The sequence below is a fragment of the Channa argus genome, chromosome 17 (assembly GCF_033026475.1).
Source record: "Channa argus isolate prfri chromosome 17, Channa argus male v1.0, whole genome shotgun sequence".
Classification (NCBI taxonomy): Eukaryota; Metazoa; Chordata; class Actinopteri; order Anabantiformes; family Channidae; genus Channa; species Channa argus.
The window spans coordinates 14,460,751-14,475,141 of NC_090213.1; the positions used below are offsets into that span (position 1 = coordinate 14,460,751).

Genomic DNA, 14,391 nt, shown 5'->3' on the forward strand with positions numbered 1-14,391 from the left:
GTTGGGGTGAGGGGAGAGTTGGAGATCAAAAGCCCTGCGTGGCTGTGGCAGGAGAGGCAGGAGCTCCTTTGAAACGGAGTCATTATGAGACTCGCGCAGATCCCTTGGCACATTGGGTCTAGGCTGTGTCTCTCCAGACTTGGATGTGTCAGCTTTGTCCCCCTCTGGTATTGGCCTGGGACCGAAGGCAACACACACTCACTCACAGTGGTTTGGGAAGTTGGATAGGTCATCTGGGGTGGCACGAGACCTAAGGCTGGTTTGATGATGTTGTTGGAAAAGCACAAAAGTATGTGACCTCATCGGAAACAGGCTTGTGAGTTTGTATTGCAAAAACAGTTCATCTTTTTGTTGGAATTAAATATTAATCCTCAGAACATGTTCAGAGTCTTTCTTTGCCCCGTAGTTCCACATTTTAATTGAGCTGAGCTCCTTCATCTTTCAAGCATACGTGAGGAAAAAAGTAATCAGCAGTTCCAAAGGTTGTAGTGCTCTTATCTTGATTAATGGTGTGGAGGTAGGTTTGGCTTCTGCATCAGGATTTTTGTTTTTGCCCCTCAACGTTGTGTTTTGTCATTTACTTTGTAATGTACACATACTGTCTGTGCACACACACACCTCAGGATAAAAAAACTAATAGGCAGTCTTGCACATGAACTTGTTGTAACAGCACCGTTTATTAAATGTTTTCATTCTTTTTGTGGAACTGTACATATCTACTGAACATGTCAAGAACATTAAATTGTGAACTTAAAGCATGAACTAGTTTGTTTTTTAAGTGTGAGCTTTGGTATTTAATGCGCTTAATGCGTTGTAAAATGTCACTTCTTTTAGTCTGTTGATTTGGACTGTACAACTTTTTTTGCTGGAGGTAATATAATCTCAGAAACACTCCTATTCTCATTTCATCTAATATCGCCGTCCTGAAACAAGAACTTTGGCCTGTATGTGTATGACCCACATTTCCTGATGAAATTCTGCACATCATTCACAAGTAAAGAGTCGGTGACAGCACAAAATTTGGTTTTGATCTGATAACAACAGGCCAGTATCACTGATGTTGATATAATATCGATCCCTAGTAGTCTTGTAAAATAGTTAATCAGCACTTATATAGTTAAACCAGTATTATTACCAAATGAGTTCCTAAACAAACAGCATTTTACTTGTCTCAGTTGTAGCAGATTCCAAGTTGTTTTTATATAGTTTTTTAGTCCACATGTCTTGTTCTCATCTTACTCCTTTATGCTCCTGAAAACATCTCCTTTTTATGCATCTTGAGTTAGGCAATCAAACTGACCAACTCATATTTAGTGTTCAGTAGCGCTTCAATATTGCTATGAACATGTACATATCCAAATCTACAACTGTTATTTGTTGTATTATGTTTTGTTGCCTTGAACAATGTCCATACCAGCAGTAAGGCCAACTGCACTCACCATCTGGACTGTAGTATTACACAGGGCCAAGTCACTGCTATTTCACTTTAATGGCTTCAGTTAGTTTTGCATTACAAATTACCAAATAGCTTTTTTCATGATATCTTTCCAGATTACAGTCTCTTTCCCTGAGTTTGAAATACTACCTCCCTCGATAGCACATAGATTGAGGGTTGTTGTGCCAAATAGAACATCACCACTACAAAGGACCAACTACCGAGTAAATGAGACCATAGTTGGCAATTTTGCCACCATTTAATTCTTCACGTCTTTCAATATGCACACTCCTTAAATTACATAGACACCCCTCAGGACTTCCTGCTGATGGAGTTTCTGGATTTTATCCAGCAAGGCAGCAGCTTCCTCACAGTGGGCCTCTCTCTGTCAGCCCTGTGCACATCCTCCCACCCACCTCAGAGAAAAACAAAGGCTTTCTAATAATAAAATCATACATGCATTCAACAAAACACACACACACACACACTCTCGTGGCAGCAGCAGCACTCGTCTGCCTGCCCATTTAATTGTCAAATAAATATATGTTCCTGTCAGTCACCAGTACACCGAATAATATGTGCTTTTTCGCTGCTGCCTTGTGGGTTTGGCATTTCAAGGTGTTACCAGAGGCCTTGCAGGAAGAAAGGGACTGTTGACATCTGGCACGCTCGGGGCACAATGAAGTCAAATTCTCATAGATGTATGGTGCAGAGGTCACAGGAAGGATTTGTGTGCCTTGGCTCTCTGAGGAGGAGGAGAAGACAGAAAATCTTAGTTGTGGGCTGTGTTTTCCCCATTCGCTGGTCTTTGTCTTTATTAAACATTAGCGTGTCTAGTTTTTTTTTGCTCTGCTGCCTCCACCTATCTATTACTGAAACACTTTTAGTAGTTGGTCAACAGAGAAGCAATCAACAACAATTTTGACAAGAAATTACACATTGGTACATTGTCAAACAAAAGGACTAAGGGGCTGCAGCCCTGGCGGCACCTCTGGGATTGTGCACATGTGCTTGATTGACTCACCGAAATGGTTGGGATTCATCCCCTGGGAACATTGGACCAGCTAACTGTTATCATGGCTAAACATGCAGAACTTTAGCTCATTCTATCTCCTTAAATGTGCAGATTTGCTTTTTTTCTTCTCTACTTTTTTAGTGTTAATTGAATATATTTGCATTTTTTAAACACTACTCACACAAACTAAGAAGTTAGAAGCATTTTTCATCCATTTCTGATATTGTCATCATCTTTTAAGCTGAAATATTTTAATAGGGAATTGAATAATGAAAATAATCATTAGTTGAAGGCTGAATCATATATTTAGGCTCATGAGCTAAACGGCTTCTCCTTTTTCTCTTTTTTTACACTTTCGTTCTTTTTCTTTTTTAAATTAGCTCTATGGAAAACTTTAAGACACCCAGCATTCTTTAAAAAAAACATCTTTTTTGATGATGGTTGCTCTCCCTGCTTTACTAACCTATCAAACGTCTCTCTTTTCTCATTTCCCTCTTTTTCAGGGAAAAATGCCAAACATCATGATCTCAGTTAATTAAACATGAGAGGTTTAAATTAATGTAAATTCAATGTCAGTGAAGTTTGAAGATGTTGCCTGTGGTTTCTGAAACGTGATGAGTTTTTTTTTTTTACTAATTTCTTAACATGTTATAGGTTGAAGGTTAATTAATTGTTTAGTAGAACAATACTAAATAAATGTATGTGCAATTAAATATGAGCATCAGCACCGTGTCAATTAAAAATAAAAACTTAGAAACATTTTACTTTTGTCTGTCTCACACCTCTTTATCTTTTATCAGAACACCACACATATATTGAGCTTCACTTCTTCTTACTTTCATAGTAACTGTTCTCCAGCTTCAGTCATTGTGTTTGATGCTCTGAACATACTTCAGAGTCACTGATGATGAAGCAATCTGCCCCCATCTCTTGCGCCCTGGCCTCTATCCATTATGTCCACACTGCTTTGTTTGAGTACCAGGCTCCAATAGCCAGCAACACCACATTGTAAACACCTTTTTTTTTAAGTTTTTTTTTTTTTTGTTTGTTTTGTTTTTTTTGTTTCAGTTATTGGCCAGCTAGATTCAGCTCACAGCACCATGGGTCAGCGACCACAAATAAACCGACCTCAGGCCTTGGGACATTTCACTTTATACAGACCAATTGGAGTATGTGATCTGTTTTGGATGCTCTCATGACAGTTAGCCTACAGTGCTGGTGTCTTTTGCAGATGGTGCCTTTTTTGAAAATGACTTAACCTTCTGTTTTTTCCTCCTTTTGCTTCACAAAGTGCACCACCAGTATGGGGAGGGGCACTATCTCAGTTTCCCCTTGACATACAGAAAACTCTGTCTAATGCAGTTGGATTTGTTTACACTTAGTTCTCCTAAAAGGAATTTCACTGGAGTATTTAAAGGTACTATATTTACTCCACCATCACCAAGTCAAATTGAAGCTAATTGATTTCTGTTTTATATGTCAGCATGTGTTTCTTACTCGATTCGGGTTTCTGTTTCAGTATCAAAGCCTTCACTGTGGTTTGTTTCATATGATCTTCCTGTTTTTACAAGGGCCTGTACTTTCTAATATAGACCTGGAGAGTCTGTGCACTCACAGTTTGTGATTTGAAACCCCTGTTGCTTCTTCTGATCGCTTGATTGTCATGCTCAGCCACACTTGGCTGCACCACTGAGCGGCACAGACCACCATCGGTGCCTAAAAGAAAATATGGCAAGCAATTAGAAACCATTCTGTAGTTAGGGATTGGGAAACGTCACAGCAGGCATTATGGGAGATTCGCTGAAGATGCGTGCTCCAGCATATGATGCCTGCATAACAGCAGACACTGGGCGCATTTTAATTAGCTCTTGCCGTGACATCGCAGCATGTGTGGTCTCAAACACTGTTGGGATTTTCAGTAGGATACTAATCTAGACCAGTTTCTAGTTTTCTTGTAAGCAAATGTTTATGTTTCTGTTGGGTATTAAGAAAGAGTGGCATCATTATTGTTTTGACTTTGATTTTATGTTTTTAAACAAGTGGTCCGGTTTTCAGTGTGTTTTTGAAGAAATAAAATGTTCAGTGTGTGCACGCACAACTCCTTTTTTGTGAGGTGAAATATGAAAACCAGACTCCATTTACATTCTTATGTACTTATTCTCCAATGTATACTCGCAGGCACATTATGAGTTTCAACTGAAAAATGAAAAAGCGGCAGCAAAAATATCCAAAAAAAAAAACTCAGCCACGCTGTCAGTGGGCTAGGAGGAGCAATTATCATATTGCTCAAATCCGCCAGCTCCTCTCAGATCAAGAGTATTTGCATTGCACTAAGGAGAGTGAAGAGGGTCAAATTGTTCTCACCAGGCATACTTCAGGACTTCCCCTGTGGATACTGGTGCTTAGATGTAAAAAAAAAAGAAGAAGAAGTCAGTGGAATGGAGGAATGAAAACAGCTCCTGGTTACATGAAGAGTTGAAAGCTCACCAATAATGTGGTCTAATGCCCTTGTGAAACAAACAGGAACAGTTTCCTTTTGAAAATATGAAGAGTTATTTGAATACCCACTTCTTAGTGTCACTCCAACAATGCACTTATTGATACTGCACTTTCCTAAAACTCAAAGCTCTTTACACAAAAGGCAAACGAAATGGCTGGGAGTCTAAGCTGGGAGAATATTGAATTCTGCTGAGGTCGCCATAAGCCAGCTTGTTTTGTATTTGCATGAGGGGATCCAGAGCACACTGTAAGAGAGTGTCACAGATTTCCAAAACTTTGCTCCATCTAATTTATGCTCATAACTTATTCAACTTAAGGGCTTTTTTTTGCTGAACACATGATGTCCCTAACAGTTATAATAGGGCTCCAGATTTTCCAGCAATGGGGCTTTAGCATCAACTGCTGAGTTTGGGATTTTTCATAGAGTGCTTTCTCTCAGTGTTTCTTGATGCATTTGAATCAGGGCCTTTTCTGTGCAGTGTATTCATTTAGGAGCATTTATTTTTAATGGTAATATATCCACTTAAAGCTTGTATTAATGGATGGCACTGCAGTACAGTCTGGCTGCAGACTTTGTCTTTTTAAGAGAAAGAGGTTGATGAAAAGGAGAAACACAGCACACACACACACACAGCCTTTGAGTTTCAGGGTAAGCTAATTTATTTCTGCTGCTCTGAACAGAAAGACCCCAAGCAAGACAGAGAATCTGGAACTCCTCTGATAAACTTCAACTTTCGCTGCATGTGAATCCTTCTCCTTGTCATTCGCTCGCCCCGAGCTCTGCAAAAAGCCCCTGGAATATGGCATCATTATCAGGTTTTAGGCCACCCACCCTTTCATTTCCTGTCTCCTGTCTGTTTAGGAAATGATCATATTTCAAGCTGTTGTAACCTTGGATTGGAGTTATCATGGTTAAAACCCCACAGCTACATCAGCACAGCAGCAATCTTCCAAGATGCCACCCAGTCCCCATCCCTGCATGCAGTGATATCCCTGTTCCATCTGATGCTATATCTGTAAAATGGGATGTTATCAGTATCCAAGATGATGCTATCACCCTACAATGTGGAGATATTAGTTTCTAATTCATAGGCTCTCCTCCTGCCTTTGGAGAGATATGTGAGGCTCTGCAGGTAAAGCCAGTACATCTGTGGCTTACTTAGGATGAGGAATTGAACAGAGCTTTATGCTTCATGGTTATGGCTGTGGTGCCCCCAGGTCAGAGTTGTCACAGTACCTGTTCATGCTGTATGCTTTAATGAGGACAGGAGAGGGAGATGATGGAGAGTCAATTACAACCTCATGTGGGAGAGTAACACTATTTCACCTTTCATTACCCCTCAATGCCATGGGCTAACTAGGTCTCATCAGTTAGTGAAATGTATTCACGCTGAGGTCAGTTTTGTGTGGAACAGAGAAAAGAGGGAAGATTTTCAGCTATATCTTTCTCCTTTGTACTGTGACATTTCACAAAATAACATTACAGCGGTTTTAGTTTGAAACTGAACGTTCTTCCTCAGCACAAGAGCATTCCATTAAATATCCTGTCAAAAACACGAGGCTATTATTTCCAACCGGCTCGCATTAGACAGGCATTTATTTCTAATTTCCTGCATTCTAAAACATATATTTCAGTATGTTTCTTTTAAGAAGCCTTTATCTCCATTTGGTTCCAGTTAGTTTAAATTTGATATGGAAAGTTACAGTAAAATTTTGTTTGTTTAAACTGTACAAAAAAGTATTTGTTTGGTGCAGTAGCTGGCTGGAATGTCAGCGGGTGCCTCAGGATGACTACGTTGCAAAACTACACATTGTGCACTTAGGTGTTTAAAGGATTATATATATTATAAACAACAAATCAAGATTTAATTAGTGAGCTGTAGAGGTGGTGGTTGGCAGATTTTGCTACCTTAGGAAGTGGTCACTCTTCAGTTTTTATGCAAAGCTAACTTTCTGTTTGCTGTTGTCACTGTTGACAAGTTCAGTTCTTTCATGCCTGCCTGTTCTTTTAAAAACATACGTTGTCCAGGTTTTCTTGTCTTTTTTAACAAACTGGATTCACTGTTCCATTCGCTTCTCTTATTATTCTTTTAAGTTGTTGTTAATGTATAAATGTCTTCCTCAAAACATATTTCAAACTGAAAGGACTTTACTAGTCCAAGGGCATAATTCAACTTTTTTATGAAAAATGTTATCATAAATGTATCATTTTGATTTATTTAGTATATTTACTTCACAAATAAAGCTGTAGTCTCAGTCCATGCCCTGCATAGTTGAATAGACTTTGAAGTCATTTGTAATCTCTGCCCTTTGTTATGTTTAGATCAGATGGACCAAGACGGCTGGCAGTGTGTCGGATCGCTTCCAGGACTCCAGTGTGTTCAATGAAACATTGCACATTGCAAAGATCCTGAGGACCCAGGGAGGTCGCTACTACTGCAAAGCTGAGAATGGCCTTGGCTCACCTGCCATCAAATCCATTAGGGTGGACGTTTACTGTAAGTGTCAAACGCACAGCTACAACGTAAATATGATGGGAAAATCATGACGATTTCAATGGCTCTTCAGACATTTTTTATTTGGATAGCAGCACTAAGAGCATTAAAAAGATTTTACTGAATATTTACCATCCAATAATATACCGAAATATACCATAATAAGGCTGCAGCTGGTTTGCTTCTTGATGCGCTGTTATAACCACTATCTGCCATTTAATATTTAATCAATTATGTAACAAATGCAACAAAATGGAACTCAGATGGCTGCATCAAATTTAATTAGTGCTTATTAGTATGTAACAACATAAACCCTTACTGCCTGGTATAGCAACATTCCATATGAATAAAAATACAGTTATTAAGTGATAGTGCAGTGCCAGTGCTTTTTAGAGGATATTAAGCTAAAATGATGTTATCATCCTGACAGAGCCATCAACTCTAAGTGCAACCTCTCTATGTGTAAAGTATCTGTGCAGCAAATGGGGAACATTCATTAGTATTCATCAAAGAAAACTACGATTTAGTGTTACCGTTTTTATTGATTTGGCATCGACTGTTCTATTTGCCCTCGTGAACGGTCGAAGAGTTGAGAGACAGGGGAGTTGCTGCCCTTTTTATCACAGCTAAGACCCTCAGCTCACCTCCTTCCCATCCCTTTCTGACTGTCAATTTTAGAATTTATATCCAATGATTAATATGTACAGTAGGTGTATTATAATGAGCAGTATTAAGGGCAGATTTGATTTATTCCTACTCTTGCAGTTTTAACTTCCAGAAATTCTCCCAAGATACATTTAAAATCGCATGTTTGGTGCCTTTGACAGATCTCTAATCTTCTACTACTGCTTCAGTGTTGGCTCCCTCACTAGCTCTAAATCCCTGCTTTGCTTTTTATGCCAAGCCGCTAAGTAAAGAAGGATATATCTTTGATTATGTATGACCCAATAGCCTTTTGCCAAACATCCAATTCTCAGTCACAAAGGAAAGAAAGAGGTAGTAGAGCAGAAGGTTTTTGTGCTAAATAAGATGCTCATTCCAGTCCATAACACCTTTACTGTAACGCATATGCTCATTTAATGAATGTATCACCACTGGTCCCTCTCTTCTTGTCTTCTGTCCTACCTGGTCTGTCTTATTCTTGTCCCGCTGTGTGCTTGTTTATTTGGGCTGACATGCGGAGAGGTTGTGGAATTGAAACTTGTTGAGAAGGCTTGTGGAAGGCCTTAGTGGTGCAGCAGAGAAAGGGTTGAACACTTCTCAGCAGCTGACTGTCAGAGTCTCGTTCCCTCTGTGCACCATTTCTTCTTGGCTGCACACAAGAGCTGGAGGAGCAGACATGGGAATGAAGCCAGATAACACATCAGAGACGGAACCTGAGGATAATCAGAGAGCATAGTTCCTCAATGAGCTTTATGATCTGACATTTTGAGGTCAGAGTTACATTCAATTTGAGGAAGGATGAAGTTGCAAAAGTTTAGTATAAAAATTACAAATGTATATGTACACGTACGCTATACAGAAATAAACCCACAACAATATATCCTAGTAATATATTCAGTATTATAAACATGTACCTTTTATTTTATTTCCCCTGTCAAAACAAAAGAGGTATTTTGAAAACTTGTAGAAAAAAACAATATAAATCACTACTGGCAGAACATTGTTATACAGTAGCTTTTCAAATTGTTGTCCTGATGATGTCCTTGCATAAGGCCTCCTACCACAGTATGTGTGTACTTAATTAGCTACCATTGTGTTATGTTGCACATCCAGCAAACTCACATCATTCCTCCAGAGCAATGTTATTGCTGTCCCCTGGGGGTGAATTGTAATTGACGGGCCTCTGTGGTACATGCTATTTTTAGTGGTTTGCAGCAACGATTTTTAATTAGAATTAAAACTGGGGTTTTGTACCTGGACCTCCCAACAGCAGCATCTTGAGCGATGTTTATTGTCTCTTTCTGGTTGGTTTATACTGCTCTGTTTAGTATATCTAAGAAATGTAACTCACGCATTTGTAATAAGACAAGATGATACTAACAAATGGTAGCGTGTGTGTGTGTGTGTGTGTGTGTGTGAGTGAGAATAAAGTCCTCATAAGAGGCAGCAATGACATTTAGTGACAAGTGCCATAAAGTTATGCAATCAGGCAAATCCCTCTGTGGTTAATTGGATTATTTGAGTTTGCTGGGGGGAATGGAGTTTGTCTCAGCCGTGGCAAAGGACCTGCGGTAGTGGTCTTAAATATGGTGGGTGGACCAACGTGTCGCTGAAGGTGCTGCTCAGAGCACAGGGTATCCTGTAAGGGGGGGTAGGTGTTGTTCATAATGTTAAACAGTTACTGGAGCTTACATTCTCTTCTTTCCCACCTCCCATCTCCAGTCCAATGAGCCCCCCCAGCACAGAGCCTGCCTTTCTCATGAGTTTGTCCACCACCCTGTAGAGCATTGTAGAGAAGATGGCTGATGCCACAACAGAGTCATGACTAGTTTCAGCCCTGCAAACATCATAGGGTCTTACGGTGTGGACATGCCTGCGGCGGACGATTGCGCACAGGTTTCTCTGCAGGGGGGGTGGGGGGGTACTGTACTGCAACAAGCAGTGTGTTCATACTGAGTGCAAGCCTCATTCTCATTTAAGCTGTTTTGCTCTCTGACACTGTAGTCAGTGCTGTGGATGACTGTACAGCAGCACACAGGAAGCTGCTGTAAAAGAAGAAAGCAAACTTTACGGTTTTTTGTCAAAACTTTACAGTCTTGGTATATAAATACTCCACAATGTATGAGCTAAGTCCTACATGCTTTTATGTTCTATGCTTTTGTTCTTTACAAACTTTAGCTATCTTTTCATTTGTGTGCGTTTGACGGAGGCAGAAAAGGAGCAGGTTGGGCCCCTGCGTAGGTAAACATAATTGCAGGGAGTGCAGGTTTTTGCAACACAAACCCCATCAAGCATCAATTCAGCTTTAGTGTCCTCAGCAGGGAGAGTCAGCTCTCTTATTATGTACTAGGGCTGAACAATTATTCCTTTTTAAATAATGTTGCAATTTAACAATAAAAAAATTTCAAATCACAAGAGCTGTGATTAAGTTTTTTTTTTTTTTTTAAGTCTGGTTTAATAAGAGAAGCATTCTTGCAGGCTTCATGTGCAGAGATCTGCCCCTCCCTCGCCTGAAGAGAAGGGAAGGAGGGCAAACATGTTTTGATGTTAAACTGCGTCATGATTCAGTCCGTTTGTGAGTTAAGAACAAAAGGGTTGAATAAATAAATTTTTCTAGGCCATGCGTGCATTGCCACATGAAAAAGTAGTTTGTAATGTATTCTGTGTTTGGGTGTTCTTATCATTTAGAGCTTGGTTGCACAGAATATAACTTTGAACGACCTTTTGAAAAAAATTGTAATATTGCCCCCCAAAAATCTATTATTTTCCAAAATACTTTAGCTGTACTATGTACAGGGCAGTCATGTTGTGTGACCAGTCCAATCAGGTATATACCCAGGTCTATAGATGTCTGTAGAGTCTCTAAATTCATTTTTTGATCACTGGTTTTGTCCATCACTGTAAATGGATCCATACTTTATCTCCTCGTAGGACAGGGGTTGCTAATGATGACTGTCTAAACTGTCATCATCAGATGGGATGTTTTGGACAGTGCTCTGTAGCTGTTAGGGCCTTTAAGGCTTGCAGCAGTACCTACTGGTACCAAGCAGCATGTCTTCCACACAGCTTGTGCTCTCTCCGGCCTCAGACTAAGCTCAAAAATGGGATGTACTACCTCCTGCGGTAAACAGATTTTAAGGACTCGAGCTGATGCAAATTGAGCTTGCTACCTTCTTTTCCTTTATTATCTGGAGCCTAACCCTTTAACGGGCTCGTTGAGATAGACAGGTGGTTTGAGGAATGGGGAAGGCACGAACTGGAATAGGACCGGGGAGGAACACCAGTGAGTAAGTCGCCTGAGGGTTAGAACCAGAGTCAAATCTGATAAGAGACATATTTAGCTCACTGGCCTATTCAATGCCTGTTTGGCACTAGTTGGTTTAACTCCAGAGATAGTTCTCATGTCTTTCCAGACCTCACTGATGTCCTTCTACTGTAGTTGATCATCCGCCTTCCTCCTGTAGTGGTGCCTCAGGTTTCTGTTTGTACTTTTCAGCTCCTCCTGTAAAGCAGTCGGCTCACAGAGCCCTTACTATTCTGTTCTCTTAAATCAGTTTCTAGATACTCACGGCCATCTCCTTGATTTCCTTGTGGGCATAAGTTTTTACAGTACAGACAGGCTTGTAAACAGGCAAGAGATGGGCTAGGTTATGGTTTGATTTTCCATAACACAGGTCCAAGATTTTATTGTCTTGGGTAATGCATTTGGCAATCTGACTGAAGGTTTGTAGGTTGGAATTCAAGGATGTTTGGCTACGGAGTAGAGCCTGTGGGTGCAGTAGTTACAGTCTGGCTGTGTTCAAATCCAGCAAGTACAGAGATTCTTGCATGTTCTTGTGGCAAAAACAAATATGACATCAGCCTGTAGTTATCACATTTTATAAACAATAAATTGCATTGAAAATAAAAAATATGAAAATAGCAGTGAGATCCTGGATGGAGAAGAGACACAGACTTTAGAGCCAACAGAGGGAGCTGAAGGTAAAATATCCTTGTAAAATGAAGGTAGCCTCTGCTAAAGCTGTAGTTCCTCTAGGTCTCTCTTGGTTGTAATCCAAGTCATATCATCATTTGCAGATATTTATCGGAAATATTTCATTTGTTTAAAAAAAATCATTGTGTGGATGACTGGCAGAGACAAGGTTTATGACCAAAGAGTAGTATATTTACACAGCACACGCTAATCAATTTTTTTCTGCCGACTGTCAGCATCGACTGAGTCAGACTGGTACAGACCAGCACCAACTAGGTGCAGCTAGTCGTTCATAAATCCCATTCAGAAGCAGCTCAGTGGTATCCTGGTGGCTCAAAAGGTGGAGCTCCAGGCTGGTATACAGAACTCTCTCACTAGCTCTCTGGGTGCGGCCTATGGCTGCCTGCTGCTCCCCCCGCAGGCGAATGGGTTAAATGCAGGGCACCAATTTCATTGAACCATGTATATTCCAACTGTATATGCACTCAGTGATGACCGATAAAGCTTCTTCTTCTTCTTCTTCAGGGTCCTTTGTGCAGAGTTGCTCTTCGATAGTGACATGCCCTGTGTAACAAACAATCACGAACAGCAATGAACTCCCACGTAACTGCAAATGGTTATGTTTTTTAATGTTTTTTAAAATCTGTATTAGTTTTCCATTTTTGACTCTTCCTTTGGGTTTCTTTTGGGACCATTTATTTTCTTCTGCTTCCTGTGATTCTGGTGTTATTTCTAATATCCCCCCACCCCCCTTATGCGCACAAAGGCTAAATATAGGTAGACGACACGTAGACAAGCAGGAACAAAGCGAGTTTAAGTGAGTTTTCTGTAGAGGTGGCTCTGAGCAGCAGATGAAAACAGGAAGGGATAATTAATGTTCATAACTGACCTCTGTAGCCCATAGGAGCTGATATTAGCTATACTGCCAACTCAAAGCTAACATATTTATAAAGCTCAGAAGTCCATCTAAGCACATTTTATACCTGCTGACACCTCAGTTGTGTTTGTCTGCAGTTAGGTCTGTGGGGAAGGTCCTCTGCAAAGTTAATAAAGAACCTTGCCCAACTTCGGCATTGATCGATTTTAAGCTTAAGATGCTCACTTCTTTTTCCTACAGGGGAGTCGTTTCAGTGTTTTCATTTAATTTCAGCTGCATTAATTTTGCTGCAGCAGCTAATGTTTCATTGAGTGACTGATCAAGGAGGGCTTAAGGCTTCTGAAGTGGTGACTTATCGCAGGCCCAGGGACTTCTTTGACCATTGCGGGCACAATTCTGTATATCTAAAAGAGATTTGGCAAGGAGACAGACAGGGGACAATGTCTTCCAGAGTTACTAACCCAAAATAACGTGAAATATTCCTTTTTACAGAATGTTGTTTAAAATTTTTGTTTAATAATTACCAGTTTACCAATTTAAACTTCACAAATTAGAATACGTTGCTTAACCATAGTCTATTTTATTTAAGGCTTTTGATCAGACAAAAAAAAGAAAAAGAGACAGTTAGAAGACGTCACATTGATGTCTGGGAAGCTGTTGCAGGCATTAAACTTTTTACATGCATTACATAAAAATTATTTTACTAGAAAAGTCACTGACACAATGTTAAAGATAACATATGCCCGCACTCCACTTCTTACTGACAGACATTACAATACAGTTCAAGTCAATTACTGGTGACCAGAGAGTGAAATAGAATGATTTTAGGTGATGGAGAAATGGAAAACAAATTGGTCTTCCTTAAACCTGCTCAGTCCAGGTCAGCATTTACTGTCCTTGTTGTGATAAAGGACCCATTTTAAAACTCACTATTTAAAATGGTCTGAACAAATTGTGACTGTAGAGAGCCAGAGAAGAAGAACAAAAAATAGCTAAGTGTACAGAGTAAGCTGTCCATATGCTAATTGTGGGTAGATGATATCAATGCAGTCAGCCAGTGCCTATTTGTCAGTGGCTGTGAAATAGTATCAGGTGGTGCATATTGCGTGAAACAACCCACTGTACTCGAGATATCATTTTACCAAAGCTCATCCTCACTCTTGCCTGATATTTTTCCCTATACATTTCTTCAAAAGAAGGATTAGAATAAGACAATAGTCTGTTTTCTCTGTGTTATCTGTGCAGGGACTTACACAGCCCTTACTCTCCACTGCTGGTGCACAAGACAGAGAATTCTAATGAGGATAGTGCGTGTTTCTTTGTGTTTGTCAGCACATGTGAGTCATTTTTTGGCAGCAGCAGTGTTCTAGATTTAAGATGTATGCGAGAGAAAATAAAGTAGAGGCTGCCCATTGGGTTTAAGCAGATGCTTAT

The 14,391-nt window shown here is 40.0% G+C and overlaps 1 protein-coding gene across 4 annotated transcripts in view; it reads left to right on the forward strand.

Annotated features, from left to right (window-relative positions):
• Positions 1 to 14,391, forward strand: part of LOC137102594 (MAM domain-containing glycosylphosphatidylinositol anchor protein 2-like) — a 169,081-nt gene that overhangs the window by 54,382 nt on the left and 100,308 nt on the right. For all 4 annotated transcript variants that reach the window (XM_067482259.1, XM_067482260.1, XM_067482261.1 and 1 more), the window contains exon 3: positions 7,273 to 7,447. In XM_067482259.1, the coding sequence (XP_067338360.1) occupies positions 7,273 to 7,447 (175 nt within the window). The remainder of the gene's footprint in view (positions 1 to 7,272; positions 7,448 to 14,391) is intronic.